Source organism: Taurulus bubalis (genome assembly GCF_910589615.1).
Source record: "Taurulus bubalis genome assembly, chromosome: 14".
Taxonomy (NCBI): domain Eukaryota; kingdom Metazoa; phylum Chordata; class Actinopteri; order Perciformes; family Cottidae; genus Taurulus; species Taurulus bubalis.
The window spans coordinates 742,952-769,371 of NC_136602.1; the positions used below are offsets into that span (position 1 = coordinate 742,952).

Here is a 26,420-nt window from a genome sequence, read left to right on the forward strand (position 1 = left end):
TGAGTCTTTAGTCCAGATGTTCTCTGAATGTTGAGACTACAGATGTGAATTAGTTGAAGCTATAATCTGGTACAGAGCATCACATGGTGACATGTTTTAACTTACATGGTCCCTTTTAAATACATACACACATATATATATATATATATATATATATATATATATATATATATATATATACATATATATATATATATATATACACATACACATACACATATATATATATATATATATATATATATATATATATACATACATACATATATATACATATATATACATATATATATATATATATGTATATATATATATATATATATATGTATATATATATATATAGCTAGCGTGATAGAAGCTAGTCAGCTTCTATCACATCAGCTAGCGTGTTTGGGTTGTGTGTTGTGTTAAAGTTACTTTATGTTCCGTTACAGTTCAGTCTTGTAAAACCATAACGTGATGAAACATGCCGTCACCCCGGTCTGGTTCAGTTCACCAGTCACTCTTAACGTTACACCGGCTCACCGGAGGATCTGATAAGGTTTTATTTACTGAAAGTAGAATGAATCAAACCACGTAGTGATTATCCAACAGCGTGACGTCGTGGTCATAAGAGACCCAGATATTGATCAGATGATGTGAAGGAAAGAGTTCCAGGAAGAGGACGCTCTATATGTAGAGCAGCTTGATGCTGAGATGAGGTGGAGCTGCACCTGCAGGTGGAGGTCAAACAGACGAGAGAAGAGCAGCACAGCTTCCTCTGTCCAGTGTTCATACATATTGATAAAGCAGTGTTTATACATATTGATGAAGCAGTGTTTATACATATTGATGAAGCAGTGTTTATACATATTGATAAAGCAGTGTTTATACATATTGATAAAGCAGTGTTTATACATATTGATGAAGCAGTGTTTATACATATTGATGAAGCAGTGTTTATACATATTGATAAAGCAGTGTTTATACATATTGATGAAGCAGTGTTTATACATATTGATAAAGCAGTGTTCATACATATTGATAAAGCAGTGTCCATACATATTGATAAAGCAGTGTTTATACATATTGATAAAGCAGTGTTTATACATATTGATAAAGCAGTGTTTATACATATTGATAAAGCAGTGTTCATACATATTGATAAAGCAGTGTTCATACATATTGATGAAGCAGTGTTCATACATATTGATAAAGCAGTGTCCATACATATTGATAAAGCAGTGTTTATACATATTGATAAAGCAGTGTTTATACATATTGATAAAGCAGTGTTTATACATATTGATAAAGCAGTGTTTATACATATTGATAAAGCAGTGTTTATACATATTGATAAAGCAGTGTTCATACATATTGATAAAGCAGTGTTTATACATATTGATGAAGCAGTGTTTATACATATTGATAAAGCAGTGTTCATACATATTGATAAAGCAGCCTCTGCTCCAAGGAGATCATTACAGTGAACATGGCTCACATTTGCAGATGTAAACATACATGTGTATGTTTTTAGTGTTAGTCCATTTTTAAATCGGCTTTACTTTTATTAGATTAGATTAAATATTCCTTTATTAATCCGGCAGTGGGGAACTTTGCAAATGTCTTTGTGCTAAGCTAGGCTAACATGTCCCCATCTGGAGTTCCTTTAACAGAAGCAGCTGTTTGTTGGTTCTGGAAATCGAGGATTGTCCCCAAATAATCACGAGGAGGACGAGTGGAAATTCCCACTGATGTGTTTAGATCTGACTTCATCACACACACACACACACACACACACACACACACACACACACACACACACACACACACACACACACACACACAGCAGTGATTAACTCCTGATTTGTGTCTGCAGGAAAATAAGGAAAACCCAGAAGAAGGAAGAACGGATCATCCTCCCCTTCATCATCCTCCCCTTCATCATCATCCCCTTCATCATCCTCCCCTTCATCATCCTCCCCTTCATCATCTTCCCCTTCATCATCCTCCCCTGCAGTGTGCTGAGTCATGGCGGGAGCTCTCAGGTGAGTTTCTCTGACAAACAGGTCAGATATTTTGGTTAAACTGTCTTGAAAAGTATTTCAGTGAACAGAAGTCACGTCTTGATAACGAGGTAGCCTAGCTAGCGGCACGAGGTAGCCTAGTTAGCGGCACGAGGTAGCCTAGTTAGCGGCACGAGGTAGCCTAGCTAGCGGCACGAGGTAGCCTAGTTAGCGGCACGAGGTAGCCTAGTTAGCGGCACGAGGTAGCCTAGCTAGCGGCACGAGGTAGCCTAGGTAGCGGCACGAGGTAGCCTAGCTAGCGGCACGAGGTAGCCTAGTTAGCGGCATGAGGTAGCCTAGTTAGCGGCACGAGGTAGCCTAGCTAGTGGCACGAGGTAGCCTAGGTAGCGGCACGAGGTAGCCTAGCTAGCGGCACGAGGTAGCCTAGGTAGCGGCACGAGGTAGCCTAGGTAGCCTTTCAACAGTAAAAATTCAAGTACTTCTCTAACATATGTTTCAACGATCTGAACTGTCCTTACTAGCTAGATTTCCGTTAGACATGCTGGCCCACTGACCAATCACACGTCCAGCATGCTAGCACGCTAGCATGTCAAACTAAAGATAACGTCTCGTGTACTTTAATCTAGAAGACCAGCTAGAAGCGCTCTGCTTCCACAGAGACGCAGAGGTGAAATCTGATTGGGTGAGAGCTCTCCTTAAAACAAGCTTCATGCGCTGCAGGCTGAAGCAGAGCAACAGAGGAAGACAGGAGCTGTAACATGAGAACATAATTATAATACATGTAGTGTATTTGTGAAAAACTATTAAATTATAAAATAGATATAACTTTGTGGTTCTGTATAGGCCAGCAGAGAAGACTTACAGGCCCTGACGGCCACCACTAGTATACATATATATATATATATATATATATATATATATATATATATATATATATATATATATATATATATATATATATATATATGTGTATATGTACATATACATTTTTGTAATATATATTCGTCTCCTTGGTGAATATATATAATATATATATATATATATATGTTCAGTAGGATGAAGCCTTGTTATGACAATATAACATTGAAAAAAGCAAAAGAAGAAGCAACATGACGGTTAGAGAACTCTCTTTGGAGGCGGAGCCGTTTCAAACATAAAGAGGTCAGAGGTCACGAAGGAAAACACAAACTTCCCCTCCGGGTTTCTCCCTCAATATACCTGCTGTGGTTCATGGTAATGAGGCCCTGGGGGGAGGCCTCTTTACCAAAGGCACCAAGGAGACGAAGCAGAGAGGAAGCAGAGAGGAAGCAAGGAGACGAAGCAGAGAGGAAGCAAGGAGACGAAGCAAGGAGACGAAGCAGAGAGGAAGCAAGGAGACGAAGCAGAGAGGAAGCAAGGAGACGAAGCAGAGAGGAAGCAGAGAGGAGGCAAGGAAACGAAGCAGAGACGAAGCAAGGAGACGAAGCAAGGAGACGAAGCAGAGAGGAAGCAAGGAGACGAAGCAGAGAGGAAGCAGAGAGGAAGCAAGGAAACGAAGCAGAGAGGAAGCAGAGATGAAGCAAGGAGACGCAGCAGAGAGGAAGCAGAGAGGAAATAAGGAGACGAAGCAGAGAGGAAGCAGAGAGGAAATAAGGAGACGAAGCAGAGAGGAAGCAGAGAGGAAATAAGGAGACGAAGCAGAGAGGAAGCAGAGAGGAAATAAGGAGACAAAGCAGAGAGGAAGCAGAGAGGAAATAAGGAGACGAAGCAGAGAGGAAGCAGAGAGGAAATAAGGAGACGAAGCAGAGAGGAAGCAAGGAGACGAAGCAGAGAGGAAGCAGAGAGGAAATAAGGAGACGAAGCAGAGAGGAAGTAAGGAGACGAAGCAGAGAGGAAGTAAGGAGACGAAGCACAGATACAATAATAATAATAATAGCATGTGACATAAGGTTGTTGTCTGAGTAAAGATGATTATTATAATATAAGGTTATTATTCATAACTGAGTCACATGGAGGTGAAGTTATGAATCTTCTTCTGGCTCGTTGTAAACAGCAGCAGTGACATCATCACCAGAAGCCACGCCCCCTCAGAGCTGGAATTCTGGGGGTTTTCCTCAACGGCCACTTCCAGGAAGTAGAGAGAGAGAGAGAGAGAGAGAGAGAGAGAGAGAGAGGGAGGGAGAGAGAGAGAGAGGGAGAGAGAGAGAGAGAGAGAGAGAGAGAGGGAGGGAGGGAGGGAGGGAGGGAGAGAGAGAGAGAGAGAGAGAGAGAGGGAGAGGGAGAGAGAGGGAGGGAGAGAGGGAGGGAGAGAGAGAGGGAGATAGAGATAGAGAGAGAGAGAGAGAGAGGGAGAGGGAGAGAGAGGGAGGGAGAGAGGGAGGGAGAGAGAGAGGGAGATAGAGATAGAGAGAGAGAGAGAGAGAGAGAGAGAGAGAGAGAGAGAGAGAGAGAGAGGGAGGGAGGGAGGGAGGGGGAGAGAGAGAGAGAGAGAGAGAGACCTTTGTGTGAAACTGCAGCAGATTCAATTCTTCCCTCGTTCAGTTTGTTTGTTTGTTTCTCTGCAGACGAGTGGCTTCCTGTTTCAACCCTTTCACATTAAAAGCCTCTAACTGTGTGTTTGTTCTGCAGGATGAGTGAAGCTCAGTTAAACGTCTACGACAACGACGTGAGTCCTTCTATATTTATTATATATTTATATCTATTTATATAATGTAGTAAACATACATGATATAGATATGTTTAAATATATATTTATATCATATATTTTAGTCATATTTTTATCATATATATTTAATAAAGTTATATAATAATAGAAACTTTATTCATGTATCCAGTTTGTTTTTTATTCTGGTTTTTAACGCGCTGGTTTTAGCTTTAGTATTATTATTATTATTATTATTATTATTATTGTTGTTATTTAAATCGTCAGATCATCAAGTATAAAGTAGCAGGAAATGTAAATACTCAAAGTACAAGTACATTAAAAGTGTAGTACTCTGAGAGACTCAAATATCTTTTGTAAAAACTTCTCTGAAGATTCAAAGCAGAACAAAAGTGTTGCTGAAACTCAAAGTTACCACACTTCTGAGTGACCCTGAACACACCTCAGGATCCACAAGGTGCAGATTAAAATGATGTATTTGTGAAGTTCCAGTTTGAACGTGAACTCAAACGTCTGACTCTCAAACGCGTCCATGAACTGTTTAACAACAAAAACACAACATACTGAAAGTCACCAGCAGGGGCGCTGCGAGCTCACAGGAGAGCAGGACTTAAGATGGACGCTCAGCACAAACAAAGAGAATAGCACAACGTGTTTAGCATAAACTGAAGGATCGACTAATGTAAATAATAATATAATATATAAATGTGTTCGAGGCTGACCGTGTGTCTCCTTCCAGCTGCAGATGAACTTGATGCCGTACGACTACATCCCTCCAGTGGACATAAAGACCGAGCCCTACATCCCTGAGACCGGTACGCAGACCGGTGTTCATGTCCCTCAGAGGACGCGCCTGCATCGTTAATTTACATCATGTCATGTGTTTTCATCCCGTCTGAGCAGTCAGTCCATGTTGTGTTTGTCCTTCTGAGCCTTCGTTCATCTCCAGACGGGCCTCTGGTGCCACAGAACAATTCAATTGTTCATGTTTATGACACTATTCCATTATGAATATGAACATAAACCATAAGTATGACTCGCAGGGACTCGAGAGGGACTTGGGAAAGCACCCAGAGTTTTGAAAATATGACATTTCATATTGAAAGCATGAAGCTCCACAGGATTACAGATCTGAATCCTTCCAGCTACTGAAGCCAATACAGTGAAATCCACTGAGAGCAACAAAGACAAACGGACTCACTTCTGTCTGAAATAGGAGTCATCAGCCTTGTTGGGACTCCAGCTTCCTCTCAGCCTGCAGCACACGGCCAGTGACGCAAGGAGCGTTCAGGGACCAGACAGGGAGTGGGAACTTTCAGTGTTGGCCGAGTTAGACGCGATCGCTCGAAAATCCTGAACTAAAATAATTATTAAAAATACTTAACTTCACTCAATCAAAGCGAAACTTCGAACATATACTCCTAACACATAGCGCTATATTATATAGTATAATTCAGCATTCATTAATGTAGTTACGATGTAAAAAACAACTTTTAGTTTATATATATATATATATATATATATATATATATATATATATATATATATATATATATATATATATAAACCATTCACAATTTTCACCATTTACTTGTCTGGGCCTAAAGAACCAATGAACTTCATCAAGGAAACGTTCTTTATTTTTCTGTGAAGCTTTTAGAATGTCTGCAGAAACGCAGTCTTTCAAGAAGCCTGGTTCTTACATCGTGTTTACACAGAACCGCTGCTGGTCCCTGAAAACACCATAAACCACAGTGATCCGTATTGAGTAACCCACTGCCAGCCTTCTAGAACAGAGGTGGGCAAACTACGGCCCGCGGGCCGGATCATTCATTTTAATCCGGCCCGCCGAGTATTATAATTATTATAACATTAAAAAAAAAAAAAAAGTTATAGTAAAGACCGCTGTAGCGCCTCTCTGCTCCCGACTTGATTTTCCCAAAGCACGATGACCACAACAGACCAGCGTTGATGTTTCTTCATGATTATTTACTGCACAGCCTCTTTGAGGCTTCTGGTGTGTTCTTCTGCAGCAGAAAGACCGCTGTAAGGCCTTCTGCTGCGCACACGGCTCTGCTGCAGAAGAACACACCAGAAGCCTAAAAGAGGCTGTGCAGTGAATAAGCATGAAGAAACATCAACGCTGGTCTGTTGTGGTCATCGTGCTTTGGGAAAGTCAAGTCGGGAGCAGAGAGGCGTTCCAGCAGTCTGTAGCGCCGTGCGGACCGCTGCCTGCCGAGTTCTGCTGGACGAGAGCGACACACAACACTTGCTGTGCTGCTGGTCCATTCCACCCCTCCCCCACTGATCCCACAGACAAGGCCACACTTTTTTATCTTTTTATTACCGTAATATACCGCAAACCACTGAAAAGCTCCACTTCTTAGCGGTCAGAATCCTTTTTAATTATGTCGTAAAGCGTTAACTTTAGAAGCATTACGGTAATATGAATCACTTTCTGTCGCCGGAGACAGGGTTTGTACTCCAACAGGTTTAGAGTTGTAAAATGAACTGACAGCTGCATGCAGAGTGTTTTTCCTCAGTATAACTAACATAACTAACCACATTCCACCCTGCGCGCTCATGTCATGTGACATATAGGGTTCTGTCTGCCAGCCTCCTGCAGTGATCCCTTCTGTCACAATGAGTGGACCCAAGAAGAGACAAGTCCACAGTGAGGGCAGAGTCTTTAATGAGTGGACTGCTCAGTATGTTTTCACCGAAGTACGATCAGAGGCAGAATGTCTTATTTGCCAAGAAACCATTGCAGTATTCAAAGAATACAATATTAGTTTCACTTTTCCACCAAGCATGCTAACTATGCTAGCCAACAGTCAACGACAGAACGGGCGGCTACTGCTAAGAGGTTGGCAGCCAATTTAAAGTCAGCAAAATATTTTTCTCCGCCAAACTGCTACACAAGAATCAAGCACCAAGGCAAGTTTTTTGCTAGCATTCAAATGAGCAAAAGCCAGCAAGCCTTTCTCTGAAGGAGAGTTTTTGAAAGAATGTATGGTAGAAACAGCAGGTCTCTTATGTCCAGAGAGCAAAAACTAATTTGAAAAATGGAGTTTATCACGCAGAACAGTGACTCGGCGTGTAGAACAAATGGATGAAGATTTAACCAGCGAGTTGAACAAAAAAGCTGAGTCATGTACGTTATATTCTCCCACCGCCCAGCACCCCCTGTGGCGGACCACAGGCTCCCCACCTTCCCTTTGGCTCCAGTGATCTGTTTTACCAGATACTCATACTCATGTGGTCTGCATTTGGGTCCTAAACATTGTCCTCCCGTGACAGGTTCACACAAACACTCTCCATCCATCTGATTCTGGCCCGGCCCGTCTGTCAAATTTTTTTATTCAATGTGGCCCCTGAGCCAAAAAGTTTGCCCACCCCTGATCTAGAACCTCTTAAAGACCTCAGGTCGTTCTAGAACCTCTTAAAGACTTCAGGTCGTTCTAGAACCACTTTAAGACCTCAGGTCGTTCTAGAACCTCTTAAAGACTTCAGGTCGTTCTAGAACCTCTTAAAGACTTCAGGTCTTTCTAGAACCTTCTAGAACCACTTTAAGACTTCAGGTCTTTCCAGAACCTGGAGGTCCTTTTTGAGTCTTTACTACAGAGAGACAGTGGAGACATTACAGATGACGTGAACCAGGAACAGTTCTCGGTGGCCTCTTAACCCCCATACCGTGGGGGTTCCCCGACACCTGGAACCTTGTCATTGATGTTCCGTCTTATTCATTCCTGGAGACGTTTGTGGAAAACACCCTCGTCCACGTTTTACCTCTAGAAGTCATTAACTGAACTTGTATTTGTGTTCCAGCTCACGGTCCTTACATTCAAATCATCGAGGAGCCAAAACAGGTGAGATCAACGTGTCACTTCCTGTCTGAGTCAACTACAGTAAAGCTTACAAATTACAGTAAAGCTTACAAATTACAGTAAAGCTGGGCGTTTATCTTCTCGTTTCTAAAGACAAAAACAGAACGCAAACGGAAAGTTTGGACATTTAAAGGAAACCTTTCTGGACTTTAAAGGAAGTCGTAGAGGATCAGTTTCTTTCCTACGGGGATCAACAATCCAATATTTATATGTATATAACAACTAGATCGTATATTTTCTATCAGTACATGGGTATGAGTGAGCACAATATACATAGAAATATGAAATAAATGTCCAGTGTATTTAATACACGTACAAATACAACACAATAAAGTACATTCAAGAGATAAAGGATCTCACTAGGTTTATGATATTAAAGCACAATAATATGTAGTTATCTAGTAATATACAGCGATATAAATAGTATAATGCATTGTAAATATATGAATACATTCATAATTGGGGACAAGCACTGCTGTCGTTGCTTCAGGAACCAGAAGCAGGAAACGGACTCTCAGGGATTCCCCCATCACTTCCTGTCATCCAGGGTTTTGCCAACGCTCGCTCAGCGTCATGTGACATAAGAGAAGAGGCGGCAGGAAGTCAGGGAGTTTCTGCAGAGAAGTCATGTGACACTGTATGCAAATGAGTCAAAAGAAGAAGCAGGTTTACGTAACCTGTGGAGGAACAAATACAATTAATAACAGACAAAACATATTATTCAGTGTGGCTGAGAACCAAGAACAGAAAGACACGTTCTTTGTCTTCTGCTGGGACCCTCAGAGACCTCAGAGACCTCAGGGACCCTCAGAGACCCTCAGAGACCCTCAGAGACCTCAGAGACCCTCAGAGACCTCAGGGACCCTCAGAGACCCTCAGAGACCTCAGGGACCCTCAGAGACCTCAGAGACCCTCAGAGACCTCAGGGACCCTCAGAGACCCTCAGAGACCTCAGGGACCCTCAGAGACCCTCAGAGACCTCAGAGACCCTCAGAGACCTCAGGGACCCTCAGAGACCCTCAGAGACCTCAGGGACCCTCAGAGACCCTCAGAGACCCTCAGAGACCTCAGGGACCTCAGAGACCTCAGGGACCCTCAGAGACCTCAGAGACCCTCAGAGACCTCAGGGACCCTCAGAGACCTCAGGGACCCTCAGAGACCCTCAGAGACCTCAGGAACCCTCAGAGACCCTCAGAGACCTCAGGGACCCTCAGAGACCCTCAGAGACCTCAGGGACCCTCAGAGACCTCAGAGACCCTCAGAGACCCTCAGAGACCTCAGGGACCCTCAGAGACCTCAGGGACCTTCAGAGACCCTCAGAGACCTCAGGGACCCTCAGAGACCCTCAGCTCCTTTAAATCCAGTAGACTTCTGTTTCCTTTAATTGAACCAGATTCAAGGATATTAAAACATTTCTACTGTATTTTAATCTATTTTTAGATTTTTAATGTTTTACTGAACGCTCTGAATTGTTGTCATGTTGCATAATCATGTTTCATGTTTCATGTGAAGCACTGTGTTGTTGACATGAGATCTACTACAAACGTACAGTACTGCACAATAAGTACTTAAAAATAAGAGTAATACTGTGTTTGTCTCCAGAGGGGCTTCCGGTTCCGTTATGAGTGCGAGGGCCCGTCCCACGGGGGGCTCCCAGGGGCCTCCAGCGAGAAGAACCGGAGAACGTACCCGACCGTGAAGGTACCGGCAGAACTACTCTGTTCATAGAGAGTACACATGTGTACTGTTCATAGGGAGTACACATGTGTACTGTTCATAGAGAGTACACATGTGTACTGTTCATAGAGAGTACACATGTGTACTGTTCATAGAGAGTACACATGTGTACTGTTCATAGGGAGTACACATGTGTACTGTTAGTACCTCTCTTGCAGTAACACAGTATTATAACAGTGTGTACTAGTACCTCTCCTGCAGTACAATACCAGTGTGTACTAGTACCTCTCAGTGAGTACTAGTGCCTCTCAGTGTACTACTTTCTCAGTGTACTAGTCTCTCAGTGTACTAGTACCTCTCAGTGAGTACTAACCCTGTCCCCTCAGGTCAGTAACTACGTGGGTCACGCCCGGGTGGAGGTCCAGCTGGTGTCCCACTCGGACCCCCCCCGGGTCCACGCCCACAGCCTGGTGGGGCGCCACTGCACCGAGAGCGGCACCTGTACGCTTGACATCGGGCCCAACGACCTCACCGCCTCGTCAGTAGCCAATCACGCGTCTGCATCCTCGCCCTGACACTTAAACACAACACAGCTGTATTTGTATACGTTCAGGTTCCAAATCAGGAAACATTTGTATAATATTAATATACTTGAACATGTAAATATGTATTTAAATGAAATCAAACTGTAAAAAAAAATTATATAAAGGATTTTGGACAGTTGAGAAGATACACAGATAATATATATATATATATATATATATATATATATATATATATATATATATATATATAATAAGATTTGTGTGAAATTAGATATATTTTACTGTTGTAAAATAGGTAAATATTCTGATGGTCGGCGATGTCACTTCCTGTAGGTTCAGTAACCTGGGGATCCTCCATGTGACCAAGAAAGGTGTGGTGGAGGTTCTGAGCCGGAGGCTGAGGGACGAGAGGAAGAGACAGAAAGGAGCTCACTATCACCTCACAGGTAGACTCACTATCACCTCACAGGTAGACTCACTATCACCTCACAGGTAGACTCACCTGGTGACTCACTATCACCTCACAGGTATAATTTGATGAGTTTTTGTTCTTGAAAATCAAAAACACAACAGAGACACATTTTAAAAGCCTCGACTTTCAGTCAAGATCGGTGGGTCGATCCCCGGCTCTGCTAGTCCATGTAGCCTGTAGCTGGGCCTACGATGTGTGAATGTTAGCTCTTCCTGATGGACAGGTGGTACCTTCATGGTAGCTCCTCCCATCAGTGTGTTAATGGGTGAATGATGTCATGTAGTGTTAAAGCGCTTTGAGTGGTCGGAAGACTGGAAAAGATCTGTAGTCCAGGTCCAGGTCCAGGATCAGGATCAGGTCCAGGATCAGGTCCAAGTCCAGGATCAGGTCCAGGTCCAGGTCCAGGATCAGGTCCAGGTCCAGGATCAGGATCAGGATCAGGTCCAGGATCAGGATCAGGTCCAGGATCAGGTCCAGATCCAGGTCCAGGATCAGGTCCAGGTCCAGGATCAGGATCCGGATCAGGTCCAGGTCCAGGATCAGGTCCAGGTCCAGGATCAGGATCAGGATCAGGTCCAGGTCCAGGTCCACTTACGCTCTGCTCTCCTCCAGATTCAGAGGAGGCCTCCCTGGTGAAGGAGGCCAAGGAGCTGGGCAAGGTGATGGACCTGAACATCGTCAGGCTGAGGTTCACCGCCTACCTCCAGGACAGCAACGGGGGCTTCACCCGGGGGCTGAAACCCGTCGTCTCCAACCCCATCTACGACAGCAGTGAGTCAGAGCCGACCGGTACCGCTGACCCGCTGACCCGAGGGAGTCACGCAGCAGAATAACGAGTCCCGTTTCCCTCGCAGAGTCCCCGAACGCCTCCAACCTGAAGATCTCTCGGATGGACAAGACGTGCGGGACGGTGCTCGGCGGAGACGAGATCTTCCTGCTGTGTGACAAGGTCCAGAAAGGTGAGGCCTTCGGTCTGAGTGTGAATCAGATGGATGGAGAGGTTGTTGTTGTTGGTGCCGAGTCCAGCTGGTGAGGACTGACTGTAGACTGCATGTTGTTGTTGCAGATGACATCGAGATCCGTTTCTACGAGGAGGACGAGGGAAGCTGGGAGGCATTCGGGGACTTCTCACCTACCGACGTCCACAAACAGGTAGAGTTATTAGGGTCCGAGCGACTGAGTCAGTCCTGAGAGGACCCAATTGTTTTATTATGCTTATTTCCCCTCTTTCTTCATGGAGTGAGCACCTTTTGATGTGTGTTGTACCTGAACATCATGTGTACCAAGACTACATACAGCTGGGAAATGGCCCAAAAAGTAACTTAGTGAAAATGCATGTTGTTATATTGTTGAAAACTAAATAAATAAAAAGTGAGGTAAACAACAATACAAACTTGTTTTTGTATGTCAGGATAAACTACTCTATCGTTTTTAAGCTAGCCGCCGTGCAGCAGAAGTACACTTCAGGGTAAATGTCCCTCAGACAGAAGGAGTTAATCGCTCTCCGTCTCCTCAGTACGCCATCGTGTTCAAAACGCCGCCCTATCACAGCGCAGAGATCGAGAGGCCCGTCACCGTCTTCCTGCAGCTGAAGAGGAAAAAGGCCGGCGACAGCAGCGACCCCAAACAGTTCACCTACATCCCGCAGGTCCAAGGTCAGCATGAACGCCCAGCTGGAACTAATGCACTTCCTGTGTGAGGTGACAGGAGGAGGCTTTGGGGTCGTCGCTCCTCACTGACTCACTTCTTAAAGTTTAGGAAAAACAAACATGTTTCAGGGTTTCACCTTCTACTCTTATCGCCTTAAATGTCAGCACTATGTGTCCGCTGCTCTTCTCATCCCCGACGCTCTCTTTCAGACAAAGAGGAGGTGCTGAGGAAGAAGCAGAAGCCACTGCCTCACTATGAGCCCTGGAGAGGAGGAGGAAGAGGAGGAGGAGGAGCAGGGGGGTTTGGAGGAGGAGCTGGAGGAGGAGGTAGGGGTTTCATTCCAAATACAAGAAGCTTCCTTTAGCTCTTTATGTTCTTCCTTTAGCCGTTTGGGTTCTTCCTTTAGCTCTTTGGGTTCTTCCTTTAGCTCTTTGGGTTCTTCCTTTAGCTCTTTGGGTTCTTCCTTTAGCCGTTTGGGTTCTTCCTTTAGCTCTTTGGGTTCTTCCTTTAGCTCTTTGGGTTCTTCCTTTAGCCGTTTGGGTTCTTCCTTTAGCTCTTTGGGTTCTTCCTTTAGCTCTTTGGGTTCTTCCTTTAGCTCTTTGGGTTCTTCCTTTAGCTCTTTGGGTTCTTCCTTTAGCCGTTTGGGTTCTTCCTTTAGCTCTTTGGGTTCTTCCTTTAGCTCTTTGGGTTCTTCCTTTAGCTCTTTGGGTTCTTCCTTTAGCCGTTTGGGTTCTTCCTTTAGCTCTTTGGGTTCTTCCTTTAGCCGTTTGGGTTCTTCCTTTAGCTCTTTGGGTTCTTCCTTTAGCCGTTTGGGTTCTTCCTTTAGCCGTTTGGGTTCTTCCTTTAGCTCTTTGGGTTCTTCCTTTAGCTCTTTGGGTTCTTCCTTTGGCCGTTTGGGTTCTTCCTTTAGCTCTTTGGGTTCTTCCTTTAGCTCTTTGGGTTCTTCCTTTAGCTCTTTGGGTTTTTCATTCAGCTCTTTGGGTTCTTCCTTCAGCTCTTTGGGTTCTTCATTCAGCTCTTTGGGTTCTTCCTTTAGCTCTTTGGGTTTTTCATTCAGCTCTTTGGGTTCTTCCTTCAGCTCTTTGGGTTCTTCATTCAGCTCTTTGGGTTCTTCATTCAGCTCTTTGGGTTCTTCCTTTAGCTCTTTGGGTTCTTCATTCAGCTCTTTGGGTTCTTTCTTTAGCTCTTTGGGTTCTTCCTTTAGCTCTTTGGGTTCTTCATTCAGCTCTTTGGGTTCTTCCTTTAGCTCTTTGGGTTCTTCATTCAGCTCTTTGGGTTCTTCCTTTAGCTCTTTGGGTTCTTCATTCAGCTCTTTGGGTTCTTCCTTCGGCAGGATTCCAGTTCAACCAGCAGATGAACGGAGGAGGAGGAGGAGGAGGAGTTTTCTTCACTGAAGGCTTCACAGGCTTCGTTGGAGGGGGAGGGACCCAGATGTCAGGCTCCACCCCTCAGACAGGGGTTACCCAGCAACAGGCAGGAGGGCCGAGTGGCTCGCCACTACAGCAGCAGCTGTTTCAGCTTGGTAACGACGTCCTGTTCCGATTCTTTGCAGACGACGTGCCGCTGTTTGTGTAAAAGGTCAAACTAATATGTAACCTCCTGGTTGTGTGTCTAGCCGCCGCCCTCCACAGCAGAGCCTCCCAGAGCGCCAGACAGACGGCCGCTGCCCTGCTGCAGTACTGCAGCACCGGGGACGCTCGGGTCCTTCTGGCGATCCAGAGACACCTCTGTGGCGTCCAGGACGGCAACGGAGACACGTGAGAGCTTTACTCAACGGTTTTACCTTCATGTCCTCCAGACTGAAGACAAAACATGGTTCAATTGATTCTTTTATCATTTCAAGAGTTCCTCACGGTTTGACCTGTTCTCCCATAGTCCTTTGCACCTGGCCATCATCCATCAGCAGACAGGTGTGATCCAGCAACTGATCCACACTCTGCTCAGCAGCCAGCAGCAAAACATCCTCAACACAGCTAACTACCTCCAGCAGGTAGATAACCCTTATGTTACTCTTCTAAACACAGCTAACTACCTCCAACAGGTAGATAACCCTTATGTTACTCTTCTAAACACAGCTAACTACCTCCAACAGGTAGATAACCCGTATGTTACTCTTCTAAACAAAGCTAACTACCTCCAACAGGTAGATAACCCTTATGTTACTCTTCTAAACAAAGCTAACTACCTCCAATAGGTAGTGGTGGTTTACTCCCAGACAACCTTTATGTCAACATGGTAATCTACCGTAACTAATTAAACTACCTTGACCAGGTAGCTCCGTCTCAGGTGACTTGCCAGCCCTCTGCTGTAAATGCCAGCGACCTCAGTCCCAGGTAACTAGTAGAACCATCCGGGTCACCTGCCCGCTAACCCTTCACCTGCTGTCATGTCGGCAGACTCCTCTCCACCTGGCGGTGATCACCCGGCAGGTGAAGGTGGTGGAGCTGCTGCTGAGTGCGGGGGCCGACCCCAGCCTGCTGGACAAAGACGGGCGCAGTCCGCTCCACCTGGCGGCGCTGGCCGGAGACATCGCCACGCTCCGCCCCCTGCTGGCTCACATGGGAGAACGCCACGCCCACCTGGTCAACACCCCTGACTTCCACGGTGAGAGAACGCTTAATAATACTACCTGTGGAATATTGATCAAGTACTGCAGTACTTTTTCTAGTTACAACAAATTACAATATGAACTGAATATTGATCTCGGACCCGTCTCGTCTCAGGTCTCCATCCTCTCCACCTGGCTGTGAGGAGGGATGGCGAGCGCTGCCTCCGCCTCCTGGTAGAGGGCGGAGCCAAAATCAACGCACCTGAGCAGAAGAGTGGAAACACCGCCCTCCACCTGGCCGTGAGGGAAAACCTGTTCAAGGTGTCCTGCACGCTCATCACAGAGGTACGACACACACACACACCTGTGCACCTGCAAACCTGTACACACACACACACCTGTGCACCTGCAAACCTGTACACACACACACACACACCTGTGCACCTGCACACACACACCTGACAATACACACCTGTACACCTGTATACACACACCTGTACACACACACCTGTATACACACACACCTGTGCGCCTGCACACACACCTGTAGACACACACCTGTACACACACACCTGTATACACACACCTGTATACACACACACCTGTGCGCCTGCACACACACACACACACCTGTAGACACACACCTGTGCACCTGCACACACCTGTACACACACACCTGTATACACACTTGTACACACACACACCTGTATACACACACACCTGTGCACCTGCACAGACACACCTGTGCACTTGCACACACCTGTACACACACACACCTGTATACACATCCCTGTACACACACACCTGTACACACACACCTGTATACACACACCTGTGCATCTGCACACACCTGTACACGCACACCTGTACACGCACACCTGTACACACACACCTGTATACACACACACACACACCTGTACACACACACACGCCTGTATACACACACACACACGCCTGTATACACACACACACACACCTGTATACACACACCTGTGCATCTGCACACACCTGTACACGCACACCTGTACACGCACACCTGTACACACACATCTGTATACACACACCTGTACACGCACACCTGTACACGCACACCTGTACACGCACACCTGTACACACACACACACACCTGTACACACACACACACGCCTGTATACACACACACACACCTGTATACACACACCTGTACACACACCTGTGCAGCTGCTCCTCGGTGACATCACAGTGTCCCTCTGTGTCCAGTTGAAGGCGGACGTCAACGCGAGCACCTTTGGGGGCAACGCTCCTCTCCACCTGGCGGCCAGTCTGGGCTCCCCGACCTTCTGCTCCATGCTCGTCGCTGCAGGTGAGACGCACCTTTCACCATCTGTTCATCTTCATCATCTGCTCATCTTCATCACGTCTCGCCTCCTCGTTTCATCAAACTATTAAAACATGAAGTCCAGCAAGTACAATCAAGTGTAGTTAAAGTATTCAAACTGTACTATCATATATTCCAACTAATACTTTGACATCATTAGCAGTAATACTAACAGTAGTATTAGTAGTATTACTGCGTTAGTATGAATCTGTAGAAGAACAAAGACACTAAAGGAAGCTTCTTCAGGTGCTGATAGAGACGTGGAGAACGACGAGCCGCTCTTCTTCAGCTCTTCAGACGAAGACGAAGAGCAGGAAGAAGACGAACCAATCAGAGAGCGGGAGGCCGGCTCGCAGCCAATCAACCCCCGCAAGAGACCTGCAGGAGGCCACACCCCTCTGGACCTGGCCAAGTGCCAAAAGGTATTCATTCCTTTCAAAATAAAAGCACAGGACACAATAACAGTCGGATAAACATAGAGACGACGATGACACTCACCTCCTCTCCTCGTCTCCTTTCCACACCTGTTTTCCTTTGCTCCTTTCCTTGCCCCGTCTCGCACCTCCCCTCCTTTCCTTGTCCTATCTCGTTTCCTCCCCTCCTTTCCTTGCCCCGTCTCGTCTCCTCCCCTCCTCTCCTTGCCCCGTCTCGTCTCCTCCCCTCCTCTCCTTGCCCCGTCTCGTCTCCTCCCCTCCTCAGGTGAGGAACCTGTTAAACAGCGGTCAGAGTCCTAAGTCGAGTCTTCGCGGCAGTAAGAGGAGGAAGCCGAGCAGTGAAGGTTCGTTGTTTATAGAAACTAAAGTAACAATGAGTAAATAATTAATATAAACTAGAACATTTCACAAGAAATTCCGATGCTGTGGCGACTACTGCTGTAAAATGTGGTAATATATATATATATATATATATATATATATATATATATATATATATATATATATATATATATATATATATATATATAACACATCTTACAACATCACCAGTAGTGAGATGTGTTGTTGAGGTTATTGAGGAGTCATTTCTGTATTTGTGATGGACTTGAGAGCAGCTACTGCTTCATAGACACAGGTCACTGGTTACCATGGTGATTGGGCAGACCAGATCTTAAGACTGGGAGTGGATCGTCTACAAACCATCTGTTTGTAGACGATCCACTCCTGTAAGCTTTGAGTAGTGGGAAGACTAGAAAAGATCTCTACAAGTACGGGTCCATTCTCCTCTGGACGCACGCAGATGTTCACGCGCTCACATAGACACACACAGTCAGCCATTTTGTCTAACCCAAGCTAACTTCATGCTAGCATTACATTCACTTCTCAACTTTTCAGTTGGTCGGTGTGTGTGTGTGTGTGTAGGTCTGTCTATGTATCTATAATAAGTGTGTGTGTGTGTGTGTCTGTCTATGTATCTAAATCAGAATGTGTGTGTGTGTCCTGATCAGCTCATGTGCAGCACCTGTGTCACTGAGTGGAACACTGATCATTAGAGGGAGGCTGGACTGGATTTAATGTAAACAACCTGTTCAGCTACTGAATTTGACAGAAAACCGTGACTCCGACCGCGAAAATATCAGAATCAGCACAAGACTTCTGAGAACGTTTCCGTGTCCTTAAATGTTTGTGGAGTTTAGAAATGAGAAGTAATGGTAGATCAGAAAGTTCCAATGGAGCAGTTGGATGGACTTCATGTCGCTTTCAGGGTTGCTGACAAAAAGGTTTGTTGGATTCCACGACACATGTGAACCTAGGGTTGCAAAATTCCGGGAATATTCAAAGTTGGAAACTTTCCACGGGAATTAACAGGAATTAACAGGAATAAACTGGACATTTTGGGGTAATTATCTGTATTTACCTTGTCATAAGCAGACATGCATGCAAACATTTATAGTACAACTTTTTAAAATGACATTTTGTGAGTAGAACTTTATTCTTTCATCGAACAACAAAAACATGAGCGTTGAATAAAAAAGGTGTATTCCCTATGATCACCACCCCCCAACCCACATTTTTTTCTCTCTGTCTGCAATACCGCTCTTGGCCTCTACGCAACTCGGCGCTCTAACGCCTGCCAGGCAAAAGGCTGAAACGTTCAGACGCAACACTGATGACAAAAACGTTCAGAAACAACAGAACGTGTTATGTTTACGTTTCTGGCAGACAATGTTCCCAACCAGCTGCATTCAGGGTCCGGCTGAGCTAGGCGTGCATAGTCTTGTTCTCAACTACATTTAAGTTCCCTGTTATATGCTTTTGCAAAAAAACCTAGGCACATTTTTTCTTTTCAAAATTCCCGAGCCAAAATTCCCATGGAAACTTTCCGGAAATTTACCGGAAAATGTCCACCCCTTTGCAACCCTATGTGAACCACAACAATATTTCCTATGTTTTGTCCAACAATCGTGTACGAAGAGTGAAGATTGTGGGACTGAAGGCAAAATATGTTTTCTGTTGCGCCTCTCTGGCAGTTGTCTCTGAACATTCTGTGCCATACACACCCATTATAAACGGTCCCAAAATGTTCCTCAACTTGAACAATAATTACATGAAAACGGTGCTAGCTATCAAAAAATGCCCAATTGGGCAAATAAACTCCAGACCTTTGGTAACGTTTAAAACTTTAAATAATTTCTCTACGTTAAAGTATGGCGAGTCACTATGGGCACAAAGATGAGTGTTTTTGTTGCTCTCTTCACGCCGGAACCACATTCAAGTGAATGGGACAATTTCACGCAGTTTTTCGCGTTTTTTGGGGAAACGGCCGGTCGAATCGCTTAGAAAAGTCACAGCACACGATTCCCCATCAGGACGCACGTTTTGATGTATTTTGACGCGTGTGCTGGTAACGCTGCCGGAGGAGATACTCGGCAAAGTTTTGTGAGACTATGATGATTATTATGATTAGTAATCACATGCTGCACAAGCCACACGGAATAAAGTGCGTGACGATGAGACCTCCTATGCAGAGCGGCAGGTGGACGAGAACGCGCCGCCCCGGCTGGACGAGGACACGCTGTCCCGGCTGGTGGAGCTGCTGAGCGTGGGCGACGTCCCCTGGAGGCGCCTGGCGGAGAAGCTGGGCATGATGACGCTGACGCCGCTGTACCGGGACAGCCCGGCGCCCTGCCAGCAGCTGCTGCAGCACTACCAGGTACAGGCCCCGCCCACACCCGCAGGAACACTCCCCGTCTCCCTCTCACCCGTCTCACCCGTCTCTCTGTCTCACCGTCTCCAGCTGGGCGGCGGTCCGGTTGAAGGTCTGGTTGAAGCTCTGCAGTCTCTCGGTCTGACAGAAGGAGTCCGACTGCTGAGAGACAACGAGCTCCGAGACGACAAACACAGCACAGGTAACACACACACACACACACACACACACACACACACACACACACACACACACACACCTCGTCCATGTTTTGTTTTTCCTTCTCTGTCCAATCAGACGCCACGGTCGACAGCGGCTTCGGCAGCCAGCCAATAGACGACGAGGAGCCGCCTGTGGCCAATCAGTGACGAGCTGGAGACCACATCTCATCCTGCAGGGACCAGGACTCTGTGCGGGGACCAGGACTCTGTGCGGGGACCAGGACTCTGTGCGGGGACCAGGACTCTGTGCGGGGACCAGGACTCTGTGCGGGGACCAGGACTCTGTGCGGGGACCAGGACTCTGTGGTGCAGTGGTTCTCAAAATGTTTTGGTCACGCCCCACTTTGGAGGAAGAACAATGTTCACGCCCCACCGCCCCAACAAAAGGCCCATCTCCGTGAGAAAGGCTCTTCTGCTGTTTTTGTTTTGGCAAAACCAGAATTTTGTCCGTCGCTCATGAGCAAGCGTAACCATTTCCATGAAGTACAGCATGTCTGTGTACGTTGTACTTGTGTACTATGTAAAGTTGTCATGTTCATGGAGAGGTCGTCCTGAAACCACAAGGTAGCGGTTCATCCTGTTCTCATAGTTCCATGTTGAAGTGTCCTTGATGAGACCTGAAGCTCCAGAGCTTCCCAGCAGCTCACTGCTCCTTCATGACTAAGGATGGGAAATAAAGAGACTAACTTCCCCACTGAGGGAATAATAAATGATTATAAAAATATATATATATATAAAAAAAAAAAAAATCTGCATTCCTCCCGCGCCCCACAGGATTTGAACCAGAGACATTTTACCGTTTACCAAGAAAGAAAAAGCCTTTTAAGGTTAAAAAAAAACAAAAACAAAAAACTTTGTTGCAAAAAAAATGAACTTTAAAATATTTGTTTTTGTTTGTTGATATTTTTCATAATAACTTATATTTTGTTTTTCGTGTCTTCATGCAATAGTTTATTGCTGCGGGTTCCGAGAGTTCTGAAATACTGAAATAGTTGTGATGAGCGTCTGAATTAAAGTGTGTTTACAAAGAGTGTGTAGTTTGTTGTGTTGTGTAGTTTGTTGTGTAGTTTGTTACCTCGAGCCGATCTGCTTCCTCAGAGGAAAGTAGTGGGATTTCCAATTTATCCGTCCGAACTTGAACGCAGCGTCGTTATCAGTTTCTCTGTTTAATTAATTTTAATTCATAAATTATTTTGTCTCTACGATGCCGAGAAGAAAAATGTTTTAAATGTTGTGAAAAACAACAATAAACAGAACTCTGTCAGTTTGTGACAAATACATGTTATGAAATGAAATGAAGAAAAACAAAGACGTCACTTTGGGACAATTTATAGATTTTAATTCTAAAGATATGATCTATTGAAGTTAAATAACATTTATTGATTATAATAAAACGTTTTTCTATTTTTGTTCCATTAATATAGATAATACAGTTTTTAGTAGAAGTATTACTATTTAATATATTTAACTATTTTTTATCATTTTCTGTTTCAGATCGTTTTGAATACAGAAACGATTAAAATGTTTTATTGAGTCCATCAGAGTCCATCAGAGTCTAGTAGAGTCCATTAGAGTCCAGTAGAGTCCATCAGAGTCCATCAGAGTCCATCAGTCTAGTAGAGTCCATCAGAGTCCATCAGAGTCCAGCAGTCCAGTAGAGTCCATCAGAGTCCATCAGAGTCCATCAGTCTAGTAGAGTCCATCAGAGTCCATCAGAGTCCAGCAGTCCAGTAGAGTCCATCAGAGTCCAGTAGAGTCCATCAGAGTCCATCAGAGTCCAGTATAGTCCATCAGAGTCCAGTAGAGTCCATCAGAGTCCATCAGTCTAGTAGAGTCCATCAGAGTCCATCAGAGTCCAGCAGTCCAGTAGAGTCCATCAGAGTCCAGTAGAGTCCATCAGAGTCCATCAGAGTCCAGTATAGTCCATCAGAGTCCAGTAGAGTCCATCAGTCCAGTAGAGTCCATTAGAGTCCAGTAGAGTCCATCAGAGTCCATCAGAGTCCAGTATAGTCCATCAGAGTCCAGTAGAGTCCATCAGAGTCCAGTAGAGTCCATCAGAGTCCACCAGAGTCCAGTAGAGTCCATCAGAGTCCAGTAGAGTCCAGTAGAGTCCATCAGAGTCCAGTAGAGTCCATCAGAGTCCATCAGAGTCCAGTAGAGTCCATCAGTGTCCAGTAGAGTCCATTAGAGTCCAGTAGAGTCCATCAGAGTCCATCAGAGTCCAGTAGAGTCCATCAGAGTCCAGTAGAGTCCATCAGAGTCCAGTAGAGTCCAGTAGAGTCCATCAGAGTCCATCAGAGTCCAGTAGAGTCCATCAGAGTCCATCAGAGTCCATCAGTCTAGTAGAGTCCATCAGAGTCCATCAGAGTCCAGCAGTCCAGTAGAGTCCATCAGAGTCCATCAGAGTCCAGCAGTCCAGTAGAGTCCATCAGAGTCCAGTAGAGTCCATCAGAGTCCATCAGAGTCCAGTATAGTCCATCAGAGTCCAGTAGAGTCCATCAGAGTCCATCAGTCTAGTAGAGTCCATCAGAGTCCATCAGAGTCCAGCAGTCCAGTAGAGTCCATCAGAGTCCAGTAGAGTCCATCAGAGTCCATCAGAGTCCAGTATAGTCCATCAGAGTCCAGTAGAGTCCATCAGTCCAGTAGAGTCCATTAGAGTCCAGTAGAGTCCATCAGAGTCCATCAGAGTCCAGTATAGTCCATCAGAGTCCAGTAGAGTCCATCAGAGTCCAGTAGAGTCCATCAGAGTCCACCAGAGTCCAGTAGAGTCCATCAGAGTCCAGTAGAGTCCAGTAGAGTCCATCAGAGTCCAGTAGAGTCCATCAGAGTCCATCAGAGTCCAGTAGAGTCCATCAGTGTCCAGTAGAGTCCATTAGAGTCCAGTAGAGTCCATCAGAGTCCATCAGAGTCCAGTAGAGTCCATCAGAGTCCAGTAGAGTCCATCAGAGTCCAGTAGAGTCCAGTAGAGTCCATCAGAGTCCATCAGAGTCCAGTAGAGTCCATCAGAGTCCATCAGAGTCCAGTAGAGTCCATCAGAGTCCATCAGAGTCCAGTAGAGTTCATCAGAGTCCATCAGAGTCCAGTAGAGTCCATCAGAGTCCAGTAGAGTCCAGTAGAGTCCATCAGAGTCCAGTAGAGTCCATCATAGTCCATCAGAGTCGAGTAGAGTCCAGTAGAGTCCATCAGAGTCCATCAGAGTCCAGTAGAGTCCATCAGAGTCCAGTAGAGTCCAGTAGAGTCCATCAGAGTCCAGTAGAATCCATCAGAGTCCAGTAGAGTCCATCAGAGTCCATCAGAGTCCAGTAGAGTCCAGTAGAGTCCATCAGAGTCCATCAGAGTCCATCAGAGTCCAGTAGAGTCCATCAGTGTCCGGTAGAGTCCATCAGAGTCCATCAGAGTCCAGTAGAGTCCATCAGAGTCCAGTAGAGTCCATCAGAGTCCATCAGAGTCCAGTAGAGTCCATCAGAGTCCAGTAGAGTCCATCAGAGTCCAGTAGAGTCCAGTAAAGTCCGTCTGTTTCTATTCATATAAAAGTGTTTTCGTGTGGTTTCTCCAAACAGGAACTAAAACACGACGCTGCCTCGTTAATAAAAAAAGACCCTGAGACCGTTTCTGTTTTCAAAATGTTTATTTTTTTATTTTTGCCTCTAAGCCTTCAAAATGATCCAAACATGAAGTTTGTGTTTCACTACGACCAAAAACCTGACAGGAAGTGGACAGTAAGGACAGGAAGTGGACAGGAAGGACAGGAAGTGGACAGGAAGTGGGCAAGAAGGACAGGAAGTGGACAGGAAGGACAGGAAGTGGACAAGTGGACAGGAAGTGGGCAAGAAGGACAGGAAGTGGACAGGAAGAACAGTAAGTGGGCAGGAAGGACAGGAAGTGGACAGGAAGTGGGCAAGAAGAACAGGAAGTAGACAGGAAGGACAGCTACCGATCAACTAAAACGTCCACAGAAACTAAAGTCAGAATAAACAAAGAGGCCTGGGGTTCGGTTTGGCTTCTCAGTGGACGGAGAGCGGCAAGCGGCCATGACGGCTCTGCACAGAGCGGCAAGCGGCCATGACGGCTCTGCACAGAGCGGCAAGCGGCCATGACGGCTCTGCACAGAGCGGCAAGCGGCCATGACGGCTCTGCACAGAGCGGCAAGCGGCTATGACGGCTCTGCACAGAGCGGCAAGCGGCCATGACGGCTCTGCACAGAGCGGCAAGCACGAGAGTCAGCCGGGTCTCAGAGGGAGGAGGGGGGTCGTTCTCAGCTCAGCCTCCAGCAGCTTTAGGGGAGGTTTGGACTCGGCCGAGAGGCCCGGTCCATCGGGACAGAACGAGATTTGGACGCTCTGTCGAGACGAAAGACTTCACTAGAACCGTCCCCGTGCCAATCGGTGGGAATCGAACCCCTGGCTGCGTCGTGGGGTCGAGGGGGAGGAGTCACAAGGGGGAGGAGTCACAAGGGGGAGGAGTCACAAGGGGGAGGAGTCACGAGGACGGCGACGACGGGCTGCGTGCACGCGAAGCGACGGCGGACGTTATGGACGTGGGTGGGTCCGCTGCAAGGCATTGTGGGCCGGCATCATCTCCTTTCCTCTTGGTTGAGGAAGAAGAAAGGAAGCTTTGAAGAGGCTCCGGTCCTAAGACGCGCTATGAGGACCTGAAGCTCCGCCCCCACCCGGACAGAGAGACTATTGGACTGCAGCCCGGGCAGAACGAGGGGTCGGTTCCTAACGAGCCTCCAGGTGGAGGAGGAGGAGGAGGAGAAGGAGGAGAAGGAGAAGAAGAAGAAGAAGAAGAAGAAGAAGAAGAAGAAGAACTCCATGCAGAGGTCCAATCAGAGCCGAGTATCCAGACAAAGCCCGATGTGCCTGTTCTGGGTCTGAACTTTGGTTCTACAGACCACATGAAGTCATGAATCCTCTCAGTACCTTTACATGTGTGGTTCTCTTGAGAACACATCTGGACCAAAGAGAACCAACAAAAGCTCCTCCCCTTCGTCTCAGCCGGACCAGACTAACTCCTGGAGGACCAGACTACCTCCTGGAAGACAACATATCCTCTGTCCCTTTCTGTCATGTATAAATACATCATACATACATGTATACATACATCATACATACATGTATAAATACATCATATATACATGTATACATACATCTTACATGTGCAATCAACTTCTTCAGCAATCGGCTCCTCTGCTGCCACCTGGTGACCGTTTCCTGTCATTACATCTGGTTTCCTGTGACCTCACAGGAAGTGAATCCAAGGTGACTGGATGTCTAAATATGGGCATGAATATGAATCAATAATAACCTTATAGTTTTTATGGACATTACCCAGAAGCCCTTCACCCCAACAAGACGGCTGCCGTTTAAACTTCAAGAGAAGAAGAAAACACAGCCGGACGGATTCAGATGGGATTCAGGACTAGACCTCTGAGCCGAGACCTGCAGGTCTGAAGGTCTGAGGGTCTGAGGGTCTACAGGTCTACAGGTCTACAGGTCTGAAGGTCTGAGGGTCTAAAGGGGCTACAGGTCTGAAGGTCTACAGGTCTACAGGTCTGAAGGTCTGAGGGTCTGAGGGTCTACAGGTCTACAGGTCTGAAGGTCTGAGGGTCTGAGAGTCTACAGGTCTACAGGTCTACAGGTCTGAAGGTCTACAGGTCTACAGGTCTGAAGGTCTACAGGTCTACAGGTCTGAAGGTCTACAGGTCTGAGGGTCTGAGGGTCTACAGGTCTTAAGGTCTTAAGGTCTACAGGTCTACAGGTCTGAATGTCTACAGGTCTGAATGTCTACAGGTCTGAATGTCTACAGGTCTGAATGTCTGAGGGTCTACAGGTCTGAAGGTCTACAGGTCTGAATGTCTGAGGGTCTACAGGTCTGAAGGTCTACAGGTCTGAAGGTCTACAGGTCTGAATGTCTGAGGGTCTACAGGTCTGAAGGTCTACATGTCTGCAGGTCTGAAGGTCTACAGGTCTACAGGTCTACAGGTCTACAGGTCTCATTGATCCCAGTCTCATTCATGAAACATCAGATCGATTACAGACTTGATGAACTAAGTAATTTCAAGAAAAGCGGTTTACAGACCATAATAATCATGTGAACGTCTGGAGGAGTTCTGACCCCTCCCCTCCCCTCGGTCACCACGGCAGCAGTCCCACGTGCACTGTCTGTCATATCTGGTCGGCATAGCAACCGGCTCCCAAGGTCAGCTTCTGATCAAAAGTACCGAGCTCCTTTAAGTTAACAAAATAAAAGTCTCCGACAGGAAATGAAGC

General features: G+C 46.0%; 2 protein-coding genes across 2 annotated transcripts in view; one reads left to right on the forward strand and one right to left on the reverse strand.

Annotated features, from left to right (window-relative positions):
* LOC306746939 (uncharacterized protein) overlaps positions 1–26,420 on the reverse strand; it is a 387,486-nt gene that overhangs the window by 287,082 nt on the left and 73,984 nt on the right. The window lies entirely within an intron of this gene.
* nfkb2 (nuclear factor of kappa light polypeptide gene enhancer in B-cells 2 (p49/p100)) lies at positions 1,978–21,178 on the forward strand. The gene is made up of 23 exons (XM_079229961.1): positions 1,978–2,027; positions 4,614–4,650; positions 5,387–5,462; positions 8,476–8,516; positions 10,137–10,235; positions 10,598–10,749; positions 11,090–11,202; positions 11,841–11,999; positions 12,083–12,187; positions 12,295–12,380; positions 12,745–12,883; positions 13,088–13,204; positions 14,212–14,400; positions 14,494–14,635; positions 14,754–14,868; positions 15,275–15,482; positions 15,602–15,771; positions 16,666–16,768; positions 17,030–17,205; positions 17,483–17,561; positions 19,749–19,933; positions 20,018–20,129; positions 20,225–21,178. The coding sequence occupies exons 1-23, from the start codon at positions 2,011–2,013 to the stop codon at positions 20,293–20,295; spliced, it is 2,691 nt and encodes an 896-aa protein (XP_079086087.1). The 5' UTR covers positions 1,978–2,010; the 3' UTR covers positions 20,296–21,178.

Excerpts from the sequence above, each read along its gene's own strand:
- nfkb2 (XM_079229961.1), top strand. Across the intron at positions 8,517-10,136 it reads TCATCGAGGAGCCAAAACAG|AGGGGCTTCCGGTTCCGTTA; the intron begins GTGAGATCAACG and ends GTTTGTCTCCAG. Across the intron at positions 16,769-17,029 it reads CTCCATGCTCGTCGCTGCAG|GTGCTGATAGAGACGTGGAG; the intron begins GTGAGACGCACC and ends AAGCTTCTTCAG.